This window comes from Candoia aspera, chromosome 1 (assembly GCF_035149785.1).
Source record: "Candoia aspera isolate rCanAsp1 chromosome 1, rCanAsp1.hap2, whole genome shotgun sequence".
Classification (NCBI taxonomy): Eukaryota; Metazoa; Chordata; class Lepidosauria; order Squamata; family Boidae; genus Candoia; species Candoia aspera.
The window spans coordinates 76,133,408-76,147,401 of NC_086153.1; the positions used below are offsets into that span (position 1 = coordinate 76,133,408).

The 13,994-nt window shown below is 38.2% G+C and overlaps 1 protein-coding gene across 1 annotated transcript in view; it reads left to right on the plus strand.

The window, feature by feature from the left end:
- The window catches only part of THBS2 (thrombospondin 2), a 56,929-nt gene extending 44,715 nt beyond the window's left edge, over positions 1-12,214 (plus strand). Inside the window, exons 18-22 of the mRNA XM_063307435.1 lie at positions 4,939-5,166; positions 6,387-6,658; positions 8,464-8,561; positions 10,155-10,294; positions 11,669-12,214. Coding sequence (XP_063163505.1) covers positions 4,939-5,166; positions 6,387-6,658; positions 8,464-8,561; positions 10,155-10,294; positions 11,669-11,676 — 746 coding nt within the window. The 3' untranslated portion in view covers positions 11,677-12,214. The remainder of the gene's footprint in view (positions 1-4,938; positions 5,167-6,386; positions 6,659-8,463; positions 8,562-10,154; positions 10,295-11,668) is intronic.
- Positions 12,215-13,994: the final 1,780 nt, after the last annotated feature.

Sequence of the window (13,994 nt, forward strand, 5' to 3'; positions counted from 1 at the left end):
CACCCGGCCAAAATGACTAGGCACATATAGCAGTCTTAATCTGTTAGTAGGAAAACCTCAACACTCCCCTTTTTACACTATAGACTAAGTTGCAAACCAATCTTCTCTGACAACAGGAAGAGGTTTGGTTAAAATATCAGCAATCATGTCTTTTGATTCACAATATTTTAACATTATTTCTCCTTTGCTTATATCTTTGATATATTGATATCTAATATCGATATGTTTTGTTCTACTTCTGCAGGCTTCAGATTTTGCCATAGCAATGCAAGCTTGATTATCCTCATAAACAGTTATAGGCTGGTTCACTTCCATGCCTATATCTTTTAACAAATGTTTAAACCATGTAACCTCATTACAGGTTTGTGTTAGAGAATAAAACTCTGCTTCTGCAGTGGAAAGAGCAACAAGTGTTTGTTTTCTAGAATGCCAGCCTAAGCTAGATCCAGCAAATTGAATTAAAATCCCAGAAGTGGATTTTCTGTCACTGACATCTGCTCCCCAGTCAGAATCGGCAAAAGCCTGCAATTTCTCAGTTCCAGAGGCATTTAGCTTCAGGCAATAATTCTTTGTTCCTTGCAAATACCTCATTAACCTCTTCAATGCTGCTTTTCCAGTAGATGTAGGCTTCTCTACCTGTCTACTTAAAATGGCCACAGAATTTGAGATATCTGGGCGAGAATGATTTGCAATGTACAGTAAACTTCCAATTGCAGATCTATAGTTCTCTGCCTCAGTTAATTGAGTTTCTCCTATATCTTTCTGAAAATCTATTATCGGAGTAGAGACTGGTTTACAGTCTTGCATATTAAAATCCTCTAGGAGCTTTTGAATTTTACTACGTTGGTTTAACAGAAAGCTACCATCCTTGTCTCTGTGTACTTCCAAACCTAGGTAATTGGTCACAACTCCAAGGCTTTTTAATATGAAATGACTTTTCATGCAGGCTTCAAATTCAAGCCTTTGTTTTTCTGTTGATGTGAACAGCAGCAAATCATCAACATAAATGCACAGATACATAGCGCCTTGTTTGTCCTTCATATATACAGGGATCTGCTTTTTTTCAAAACCAAAATTCTGCAGTTTTTCATCTACTTTTTGGTTCCAGGATCTAGCAGCTTGTTTTAACCCATAGATTGAGTTCTGCAGTTCACAGACTAGATTCTCCCCTTTTTCATAGCCAGGGGGTTGCTGCATGTATAATCTGTGGTCTAAATCATCATAGAGAAATGCAGTTTGAATGTCATAGTGGTTAACTGACATTCCCTTGAGTGCAGCAACTTTTAACAGTAATCTAATTGATTCACCTTTAGTAACTGGTGCAAAAGTCTTGTCAAAGTCTAAATCTTTCCTTTGAGTGAACCCTTTTGCAACCAACCTTGCTTTATATTTTTGGATTTTGCCATCAGCATCCCTTTTCAGTTTGAAAACCCACCTACAACCCAGACAGCGTTCATTGGGAGGTAGATTTACCAGTTTCCATGTTTTATTTTCTTTCAAGGATGCTAATTCCTGTTGCATGGCAGAATGCCAATTTTGTGCAATCTCAGGTGGTAAAGCATTCACTTGTTCTAAAGACTCAGGTTCTGTGAATATGTGAAAAGCCTTTACTGTTTCAGCCTGAAAACGTGATGGAGGAACGCCTTTATTACTCCTCTGAGATCTGCGAGGTAATACAGGGCTTAAATTTTGACTCCTATCACTTTCCTGAGAAGCATCTGTCTCATCAGACAGATCTTCAGTTTGCTTTTCTGGTTTAATGTCCTCATCAGGCAAAAGATCACCATCAGCAAGTCCTTGCTGTTCTCTTGTGGTCAGTTCAACTGGAGCACTAGAATTTAATCTCCCCCAGTTTTGTTCAGCAAAAGAAGCGCTTTTGCTAATTATTAATTTCTCTCCCATTATGAACCTGTAGCTCCTCTGGCTTTGTTCGTAGCCAACAAAGATGGCTTTCTTTGTTGTGGGGCCTCCTTTCCTTCTCTGCTGTTTTGGAATGTGAACCCATGCAGTGCTACCAAACACTCTAAGATGGCTTACCTTTGGTTTCACACCATAAAACAAATGGAATGGAGTGTCCTGAATCATAGAGTTATACAACCTGTTCTGAACATAAGTGGCAGTCGATATTGCCTCTCCCCAGAACTTAAAACATAATCGTGAATCTTTTAACATGCATTCCATCACATTTTGCAAGGTTCTGCCCTTTCTTTCAGCAACACCATTTTGCTGAGGGGTGTACGGGTTAGAAAGAATTTGTTCTATCCCTTTTTCCACTAGGAACCTTCTGAATTTGTGAGAAAGGTATTCTCCTCCTCTATCACATTGGAGTGCAGATACAGGCCTAGGGAATTTTCCATTTGCCCATGTCACAAAACTTTTAAATTTCTCAAATGCCTCATCTTTATGTTTTAAGATGTAGATAAATGTGTATCTTGAGAAATCATCAATGATGGTCATTGCATACCTTGCTTGTCCAAGACTTGGAGCAAAAGGACCAATAATGTCAGAGTGTACAATTTCCAAAGGTCTAGTTGTAACTCTGTCACTGTGCTTACTCACAGGAGCTTTTAGTGTTTTGCATTCTTTGCAAACTACACAATCTAAGTATTTATCACAGGGTTTTATCTTTAGGTCAGCACACAGCTGTGGCATTTGTGCTATATACTTGAAATTAGCATGACCAAATCTCCTGTGCATCAGGTGTACACATTGGTCATGATATGGAGTGTTGCCAACTGCAGCCTTGCAGCTTGGCTTCCTTACATTGTGCACAATGTACAAGGAGTCTTTTAACATACCAGTAGCACACAATTTCCCATTTTTACGTATCTCACAACCATTTTTCTTAAATGTTATGATATACCCTGTTGCAGCCAATTGTGCCACAGATAAAAGGTTTGATTGTAAATTTGGCACATACAACACACCTTTTACAGTTTCTCCTAAGCAGGATAAATACAAGTCACCTTGTCCCATAATTTTGGTCACAGACCCATCAGCCAAAGATACACTTTGTCTTTCAGTTTTAGACAGTGACACAAAAGAGCTTTTACAATTACATAAATGACAACTGGCCCCAGAATCTAACACCCATACATCAGAATTACCCTTCTCAGCAACCTGTGCAATTTGGGTTGTCTGAAGAGCCTTCTTCTGTGTTGCCCTTGTGTTCTTCTTCTCTGTCTTTCTACTCTTGGGTCTCATGGCACAGTCTCTTTGCAAATGTCCAGCTGAACCACAAGTGAAGCATCGCTGGCTTGCTAGTGCTGTGGCCTCAGCTTCCTTTCCCTTCTTTCCCCTCATTTTCTGGTCTTGCAGCTTTCCAGAAGAGATGGGGGGGGGGATATTTCCTCTCTCTTCTCCCATTCAGCGAGTAAGCGCTGTGTAACATACGATGGGGTGAGGTCTGCTTCAGGCATAGCCTCCAGGGTACAAATCAGTGTGTCCCACATTTCATTCAGTGAGGACAGGAGGATATATGATTTTGTGAGAGGTGTAAATTCCATTCCTCTCTCCTGCAACTCAACAAACAGCTGCTGAATATAATGCAGGTGCTCAGGAAGGCTATCTTCTTCTGCAAGGTAGGCTCTGTACAGCTTTTTCGTCAGAGTAACTTTACTCCCTGCTTTTGCCTTTACATATAAGTCTCTCAAAGCGTCCCAAAGTTGCTTTGCAGACTGCATGCCTCACACGTGGACTAGCTGATTGTCCTCAACTCCCAAGATAATGGTGGCTCTAGCCCGCTCATCCTGTCTAAGCCATTCAGCACTGTGATTCTGGGGGTTTTGCTCACCAATTGGCAGCCAAAGATTCTCTCTGCGAAGATACATTTCCATCTTCAGGGCCCAATTCAAATAGTTGGTCTCTGATAGGCGCTCCAGAGGCATCGCTGAGGGCTGGGAGGTAGCCATGGCTTCTTCCTTCTTTTGCAAGTCACCTCAGCTGGCTTCTTTGTCCTGTAGACCAGCAGTTGCTGGAAAATCTCCAGGTGGCTCCAAAGAAAATCTTCACAGGTCTTTGCTACCTGCCTTTAAATTGTGCATGAGGTGTGGAACTGATCTCTCTTTTCTCTCTGGGTTTTATTACGTTGTTTACTGGGCACATAACCTGTTGGCAGATGCTGGGAAAGCCTTTAGCCCAGGAGAGGTCAAAAAAGTCACACACCAAGCATTTCTATAAAAATAATTTATTTACAGAAAGCAAAACAAAAAACATATTTAAAGGACTTAGCTCCCTTTGGAGCAAGCCTTGCTTGGCTACATATCGGCAGAGAAAAAAAAAGGAAGTGAGAACAAGTCCAGGCAGGTTTCCTCCCCCCCCAGGTGATTTGCATGAAGCACGTGAGAGGAGACAATCACTTGCAACCTTTTTCACCCAGCCAAAATGACTAGGCACATATAGCAGTCTTAATCTGTTAGTAGGAAAACCTCAACACATCTCTGTGCATAGGGTACAAGAATATCCATTAGAAAGGAAAGATAGCAGAAGAAATTTCCACTGAAAAACACAGTGGTAATTTTAGTCTGTCCTTCCATAAAAGTATTTAAGCAGCTTCTGAATCTGTTAAGCATGCAGTGCCTCTGTATTGTAAATCTTGTATAACATACTGTACTCTAGATTAATTCCAACATCTGCCCCAGTTCTGTGATTTTCTAAATATGGATTTTAACTGAATCCTAAGATATTATAGCATCTTCCACCTATCACTGACTGAAAATGATCCTGGTATTACTTTAACACAGTAATTACAATATTCACTGGTAAAATTTGATTTTTATTTTTTAGGAGGTAGCATAGCTGTTGAATTGTTGCACTGTATCATTCAGTACTGAGTAACACTGTCAATGTCCACAACTCCACATGCAGAAAAAAAGAATTGCATGCATAAGGTTAAGCAATTATGTATGATGTGAGCTTTTGAAAATATGTGTGATTCAGGTGATGGCCGAGGTGACATCTGCAAAGATGATTTTGACAATGATAGTGTTCCAGATATTTTTGATGTGTGTCCTGAAAATGATGCCATCAGTCAAACAGATTTCAGAAAGTTTCAAATGGTACCCCTGGACCCTAAAGGAACAGCTCAGATTGATCCAAATTGGGTAATTCGTCATCAGGGCAAAGAATTGGTACAGACTGCTAATTCAGATCCTGGCATCGCTGTTGGTAAGTATTAGAATCCCTTCTGAGTGTACTAGATTCAGAACAGTAACAATTGACCACAGTTAGAGGTCAGCTTTATCTATTCATAAGGGTCCCCGGGTATTCTGTGGCATTGCTAGACTTTGTTTCCTTGATTACCAGCTGCCACTGCTATATCAAGAAATGCCTTTGAGACTCACCTGGATTATTTCATCAGTATCAGAAACTATTCATTAAGCAGTCAAAATTCAGAGCCCTACTAGGTCAACATAATTAACAACATATTTCTCTGAATTACGTCATTTTTATTATTATTATAGCAAACATACATTGCAAACGTGGCTAACTAGGAAAGAAAATTTTACATTCAGTTTAATGTTTGAAATGTAATATTTCTCAGTTGTGGAGACCTTCTATCTCTTTGGAAAATAATTTGTTAGTAATTAAAGTTAGTAATAAAACGTTACGTAGTACTGATTACAAGAAACTCAAGTTTTATAAAAAATATTGATAAAATAGCTGAACCTTTTCATCTAAAAATAATGAGACCATGCACTGATATTCTGTGTCACTATAAAAGAGATAAAAATTACTCTATCCCAGATTATATCTCACTTATTAATCAGGACTTGAATGGTAAATAGTTTGAGGCTAATATCATATAGCTATTTACTATATGGGATTGATAATTACTACAGTTATTCCCTATGGACATATATAAGATTGTAGAGTGAATTGATGGAACAAGAAATAGGACTTGCCCAACCAATCTTAATGCATGGGCTGGATAGCAATTGTGGAGGTAATATTTACGTATTTAAGCATTGAATCATTTAGGCCTTTATGGATTAATATCAATGTCAGCTGGGCCTGGTAACTTGCTGACAGCCGGAGTTTAAGGACCAGTGCTCTACTCAATGCCATCACCTGGCTTCTACACCATTTTTGAGGACAGCTGCACATGGCATACATCAGTAGATCAAAATATGAAGGTCGTTGCCTTCTCCAAAGGTCTATAGATGTATTGTTAGATAAATCTGTTTCACACTAAAGCAAATATGATAATTAAATCAAGGGAAAGGATAAGTAATGAGGAAAGCCAAGAACTAAAATATATGGAAGACGAATAATATTGACATGAATCCTGAAAAATAATGAATGTATCAGACCAAATAATACTGACAATAGATGGGTGAAAAGCAATACCTGTAAGAACTGACCATCTCTTTTCCATCCTGCTTCAGGCTATGATGAATTCAGTTCTGTTGACTTCAGTGGCACATTCTATGTCAACACAGACCGAGATGATGATTATGCTGGATTTGTCTTTGGTTACCAGTCCAGTAGTCGCTTCTACGTCCTGATGTGGAAGCAAGTGACTCAAACATACTGGGAAGATAAGCCAACCAGAGCTTACGGATACTCTGGGGTGTCCCTTAAGGTGGTGAATTCCACAACTGGTACTGGTGAACATTTGAGAAATGCTCTTTGGCACACAGGAAATACACCTGGACAGGTAACTAGCTGAAAAGTCCCCTTGACAATGTGTTGTCAGAGTTGTCAGTCCAAAGTTTCCTGGAATTATGAAGTAATTCCCCTGCCCCCATTTAATTGCAAGTTAAGCCATGATCATGGTCAAGGTATCTCCCCTGCCAGGTAAGCATGAATTGCAAAATTTATTGATTTATTGATTTATTTATTATTCAAATTTCTATTACTGCCCATCTCCCCCCAAGAGCGGGACTCTTTATATATAATAACCACCCCATGTTATTATTGCATAAATGTTAAGAATGAGTCATTGGTTCTAGTTTGTACTGAACATTTCCTTTCCATATACAGCAGCTGAGCTGTTGCTGACCTTATTATTTTAACTTACTTTACTGTCATCATAACCTGCCTCATGTTGAGTTTTAATTACAAGCTGCTTCAGGTAGCACACATGACAAGACTGACACTTCATGTCAGGTTTAAGTACGTATGTGCTTAAGGTACAGTGAATAGGATTCAGGCTGATAATAATTTATTGCACAAGTTTCATTATTAATGGCTCTAGATGTTAGATCTGGGCAGATTGGTGGCAATTCATCTCGGTGAGGTATCATCTTAGGGAGTGGAGTTGCTCCTCTTCAACAAAGCATTGAGGTGAGCTCTGTTTGCTTTAAGCAGCTGTTTTGCTAACAGCATCTACCTAACACAGAAGCCCTTGCTGTCAATCCAAGTAGTGTGGCGTCTCTGCTGAACAGAAGTGGAGTGTGGCTTCGCCAGGTCACTTTCTGTGGGGTGCTTCAGTTGAAGCTCTGACAAAGCAGTGTCCCCTTTGAAAATATACCTAGCCCAACCAAGTTAGAGTCCCCTTTTCAGGAGAGATGGGCGGTGATAGAAATTTGAAAAATAAATAAGTAAGTAAGTTAGTTAGTTAGTTAGCTAGTTAGTTATATTTTATAAGGTAGAGCAACAAAAATTTGCTAAACCCACCTGCCTAAGAAGTGTGGGCCAGGTTTAGCTTTTATCCCAATTACACTCAGTTACTCAGTATTCACTCCCTGCATACACTTAGCTACTCCCCTCATATCAGTGAATCACAGCCAGTTGCTCTTCACAGAACAAAATACTTTGGAATATGCCTGCTTTGCTAGTCTCCGCTCTCTTGCAGCTCTTCCTATCAGCTCCTTCTCTCAACCCGTTGTCTACCATAGCAACATCTGCCTGCTAAGTCATAGCATCAGAAGGGTGAAAATCTCCAAGAGGCATAGAATAGATATATAGAATTACAGAGTTGGAAAGGGCCATTGAGGCCATCAAGTCCAACTTCCAACTGAGGTCAGGAATTCAAATTAAAGCATCCCTAGCTGATGGCTGACTACCTTTCACTTGAAGACATACAATGCAGGAAGACTACACTTTTCTCCAGGTCTGGTTCCACTACCTTACTGTGAAGGTGGTTATCTTACTGTGAAGATGGTTTTTATTTTCTAACATTCAATTGGAATCTGTTTTCCTGTCACTTAAATCCATCATTTTATATCCTGCACTCTGGAATAAGAGAGGAGAGGACTTGACCTTGTACATGATACCCTTTAATGTATTTAAGGGTGTGGATATGAGTTGTAATCTATTACTTGTGAGTAGAGTGTAATGAGTGAATAAAAGGAGCCAATTGTATGTGTTTGTGGGTAGCTCTTTATGCTTGATGTAACCTATCTACCTTTCTTAATCTAAGCTTAGATACCATAGGAAGTTGGTCAATTAGCCATAGCATGTTATATATGAGGGTTTTTTTCCCCCAATGTGTGCCAATGTGTTTTACCATTTTTACAGGTGCGTACCTTGTGGCATGATCCCAAAAATATTGGCTGGAAAGATTACACTGCCTACAGGTGGCATTTGGTCCACAGACCAAAGACAGGATTAATAAAGTATGACATTTTCTTCTGATGTATGCTATTGCTTTTCCATCTGATCATGAATACATTTTTTTAAAATGCTTTGTAAGCAAATGCCAGGGTTATCATTTCATTTATGGCAGCCAGTTTCTTTTTATAGTTGAAACCTTTGGGCGGATTCTGAATAGTTCCTGTTTTCTCACTTTCCCATCCCATCAGGTGTGTTCAATTTATTTTGAATGGTACATATGAACAAAGCCATTATTAATTTTTTTTAAAAAAACCCTCCAGCTCTTGGAAAGTATGGTTTCTATGAAATAATCTGGTTCTGGGTAGGAGGTGAGGAGAAAAGAAAAATGATAAAAGAAAGCTAAAAAGGGTGATTGAAAGAAAAGATTGCCCCTCTTTTCTTAAAATTAAAATGGTTATAACTAAAATGGCCTTAAATATTTTTTTTTCCAATCAGGACATCTGGAGATGTGTTTTGACAAAAACACCAATCTTTCACACAATTATTCACAAAAAAATGTTTTAATAACATTTAAGTTTTACACCCATATACATTCCCATGGGTGTACTATCTCTATTCTCTTGGGAATCTTTGCTGCATTTCACCACCTAGTTTACCTATGTCCGCCATTACCCATTCAGTTTCTCACACATATATGCTACGTGAATGATCCTCCCATGTATTTGTTTAAGATATGTGGGAATTCCTTTGGCCCAAAGATATGTGAAGAATTCGGTCTTTGCAAATCATGACATGAATTTACCTGCTGGATTGTTGTGTGAATTGGCTTATCTCTATGCCTTCTGGGTTTTTTTTTTTTTTTTTCATATTTTGCAAATCTAGTTCCCACTGGCAAAAAAGGAGTAATCTGTTAAAAATGTGTATTATATATTGGGCTACTGCTCCGTTTTATCTTGTCCTGACCAGCCTCCATACGTAGACAGGCGGTGATCTTCCTATCAGTTCACAGCACAGCTTGAAAAAATTTCAGACCAGATACTGCTCTTGAACTTTTAAACTTGTTGTGCTTAGTAATTATATTGCTTTAAGTTTTAATTGGACATTTTGTGGAAGCTGCATACACACTGTATACAGTCTGATATGCAATTATGTATTATATGTTCATTACATCTTCCAGAAGGAAACAAAAAAGACATTTGCTATCCTTACATTTTGTTGAAATTCATTACTTAATTAATTTGAATTAACTTTTAACATAATTCAGCATGGCTAATGCTTGCCATACATTTCTTCCCCATAAAAGAGTGCTGATAATGTATTTATGTAAGTTAATTGACATTGCAATTAAAGCTAAGAAGTTCTTTCTTCATGCCTTTTCTGCAGGTCTCTGTAAATTCCAAGTGGGCTAGAAAAATGTTTTCAAAATGTTTCATGCTCAAGTTGTGGTGTTCTAAGTTCAAAACATTTTTCTGAGAAAGTTGGGTTGCCCCAACTTTATTAGAAAGGGTTCTGATCATCCTAGAAGTATTCCCAGTTAGTGAAATGGCCCTGTTTTGAGTGGGATGTTTCAAATTCAAAACATGTTGTGCATCATTTCTAGAAAAATGAATTATTTCAAAGATCGCATCTAACCTAGATTATGTTTTCCCTTACAGGGTTTTAGTTTATGAAGGAAAACAGGTGATGGCAGATTCTGGTGCAATCTATGATACAACCTATGCTGGTGGAAGGTTAGGTCTTTTTGTCTTTTCACAAGAGATGGTATACTTCTCTGACCTCAAATATGAATGTAGAGGTAAATTGAAATTTAAGATTATTATTATCATCATCATAATTATGTGTTTCCAAACATTTCACTTTCCTTAGACAATGTACGGGATTCCTGGACATATATGGCATACAGCCTGGAGAGGAGATATCAAAGGAGAATGCCAAATTGAGCTGCTTCCTATATGCATGCTCATTATTGGTTACGACATATACATTTTGAGAGCTTCCACAATGTTCAATAAGGCAGTTGATGTGAATTCCTTAGCGTTAGATCTGACACGACTCCTTTGCACTGACACATGTTTGCCTGATTTGTGGTCAACAAACAATGACTGCATTTCTGAGTCAACTTTCCAACTGAACATAAACTCCAGTTTTGCTTTTAATTCCTATTAACTGCTAATATTGCAGGAGATGATGCTTTTTGCTATTCAAAACCTTTTAAGAGTTAATAGGCTGCAGTGGCTAAAATAAGTGGAATATGCTTGTGAATAACTGGATGGGGAAAATTATCCCTAGCACAAATAGCTTTTGGCTAATTTTCAGAGGGCATCAGGATGTCTCCTACATTATTGTGCAGATGTTGATTAAGGTTAAGTGTGTTCCTAAATCATTTGCAGCAATGTGTTTCAAAAAATGTACATAGCAAGAGTTGATAGTATGCTGCTTTATATTAACAAAATTGTAATCCAACAAATCTGGGAAATATTAGGTCAGAAAGGCTGACATAGAGTGTTAGATTTGGGAAACTAGTTTAAATCTCTTCAAAGCCATGAAATTGAATGGGCCTTGAGTAAGATTAGCTAAATCTACATTACAAGATTGTTGAAAGAAAAAAAAACTTGTTTAGGATGTCCTGGGCTCTTTGACAGACAGTCGGGATGCAGATGTAGTAAATATTAATTTATTGATACACTTGAAACGTAATCTGATTTTTACTCTGCGTATTTACTGTGTTCTGATTACTTGTTCTCTGAATCTCCTTTGGAAGATGCTGAGGCAAAAATAGTTTGCAGTGAAGTTTAATATTCCTGAATGACAGTGTTTAATTTTCTGTGATCCAAATTTTGTCTTCTTTAGGGTAGCCTCAATAAAATCAATGAGACCTCAGTTATCTATGTATAACTTTAGGCCCATTGAAATAAATGAAATTCATATAAGTTAATTTAGCTCTAACCCATAGTTTACATGTAAGATTGTCCAGATGTTTTTGCTGGGGAAGGTGACGACTGGGGAAGGCAATGGCAAACCACCCAGCTATAGTCTGCCAAGAAAACCTCGCAAAAGCAGCGTTGCCCCAAAGGGTCAGACATGACTTGGTGCTTGCACAGGGGACCTTTCACCTTCACATAGTCCAGATGTGGCAGTCATACTAACCAATTGCTTTTTTCTGTTGCAGATGCATGAATTATTGCAGCTGTATAACAAGCAATGTACTGTAGATGCTGTTCAACCTAGACACCTCTGTACATCCTAGTACTCCAAGTCCCTTATTTTTTCTACCTTTCCTTGACCTTATGCAACCCTGTTGCCAGGAGGGATCCCTCCAACCCTACACCTAAGTGCCTCCAAGGAGTTTGGATTAAATGTGACCATTGAACTCACTGCTGATACAGAAACAGATTGACATGTGTATTGAAAACATGGCATAAATATTTGTTAATTTGTTTTAGATTTTTTAAAAGCGACGTTTACATATAAAGTGTAGAAGTGTCATTACATTATGTATTATATAGATATAAATATGGCAGAAAGCGAGGGTTGGGTGGGCAGAAAACATACCAAGCAGAAGGAACTGGTTAGAGATAATGTGGGTCACCTCTTAAACTCATATTACTTGTTCAGATGAGAGGTGGGCCTTGCTATCCCAAAGTCCAGAATATATACTGTAGCAGAAGGACAAGCTTTACTAACTGTGCTCACAGAGAAGCAACAGGAAATTAAAGTAGAGAAAAGAGGGTACAGTGATGTTCAAGTGCTAATAATTTCCTATCATCTTTTTAGATCAGTGATCTGCTTGGGATTTTGTATTAAAACAAGTGCTCTTTTATAATCAGTGTTTAACATTTCAGTTGGGTTCCGTGAAAGTAATTACAGTTCAGATCATCTGTTGGTTTCTCTTGTAACAAAGCAAATTTATAAGAATGTTGGTTACTTCAGGGTTTTTCATACAGTTCTCATGAGCTGGAGTTGAGACAGTCCAATATTTTGGGAGGAGAATAGAGTTACATTAATATTCCAACCGAATTTTAAATGATAAGTATGCCTTTACAAGAATTGCATGCAATGACATCGCACAGACATTGTCATGACATACCTGCAATTATGTGAAGGAAAGCAATTTTTGAAGGCTGACTGCTTGTATACATGAAGCTCTTATGAAAGTAGTTTGTGGCCACATCTCATGAACCACTTTCCTACCTCTTCTACAAGCAAGCACTTTGATTTCAAAATGCTTCTTTTGGGTTCTGATAAAATAGAAATGCAACCATTACCGAGATCTAGTAACATATTATAGTTCCAGTTATGAGGATATTGATGTTATTTATTATTGTGATGGGCAGTTGCATCCTTCAGTAACTTATTTCAAAATCTCACCAGAAAGTCCATTAACAATGAAAGATCTCAAAGAAGATGGCTACAGAATGCCTTTAATGATATAATGAGCAAATATGGATGTACTTGCTCATATATGCAATTGAATTTTTAACTGCTCTGAACTGTCAAATAATTAAATAACCATTGAGAACTTATAGATGGAACCTCAATATTTACCATTTTCCTCAATGCTTGTAATTTTTATCGTATGTGTGCTGTATATAGGACCTTTTGAGAAAACTGTACTAAAGGTACTGTACATCAGCCTTTTAGTCTAACCAGATGCAAGTTACTCAGTTATAGACTAGTATGCTCATATTTAACACTTTTTGTTCTTTTAACTTGAACAAGCTTTGTCTGTAACATATACTTATTGGTACAGTTTGATTGATGGATGAGGTTTGCATACAGAAAAACACAAGCACCTATCTCAATCCAAAATTCAATTTTGTTACCCAACGGGTGTTGGTAGAAATGTGAATGCATGGAGCTTAGAGGACTGTGTGCATGTATAGTTGACAGATGCCACCCCCCAGGAACAAACTTCTGCCAACTGAGAATTGAAGTGTTTGATGTTCTTGTTCAGCTCTGCACACTGAACCCTGTTAGATCAGGCTTAACCAAACTGAACCAACCCTGCTAGATCAGGCTTGGGAATTACACAGAGAATTTTATATTCAGACAAGAACAGTCATAGGGAAGTCCCTCAAACAAATGGAACAGTAAAAGTCAGCTCATCCACAGCTTTGTTGACAGTCATGAATGGTCATAGCAGCTTCCTGGATGCAAATCTGACATTTCTCCTCCAAAATTTGTAAGGCAGCCACTGGGGGTGGGGGATGTCTCTCTCTGTTGCTGCCCATCCCAATGGCTGTGCAAGGAACATCTCTTGAATTGCTTGAGGATGTGATAGAGAAAGCCACATGTCAGTTCCTCTGCTTTGAATACATTTTTAAATGGATTTTGATGTTACATGCCTTATCAAGAATCTGGTGTTTCTGGCTTTATTGCACATTCTTTTTTTTTTCCTGTCATATTAACAGACTTTTAAAGGATTTTTTTAATGAGGTTTGTTGAGGGTGTCTTGCAAATCATACTTTTAATGCATTGAAAGTATAGCTGTTAAG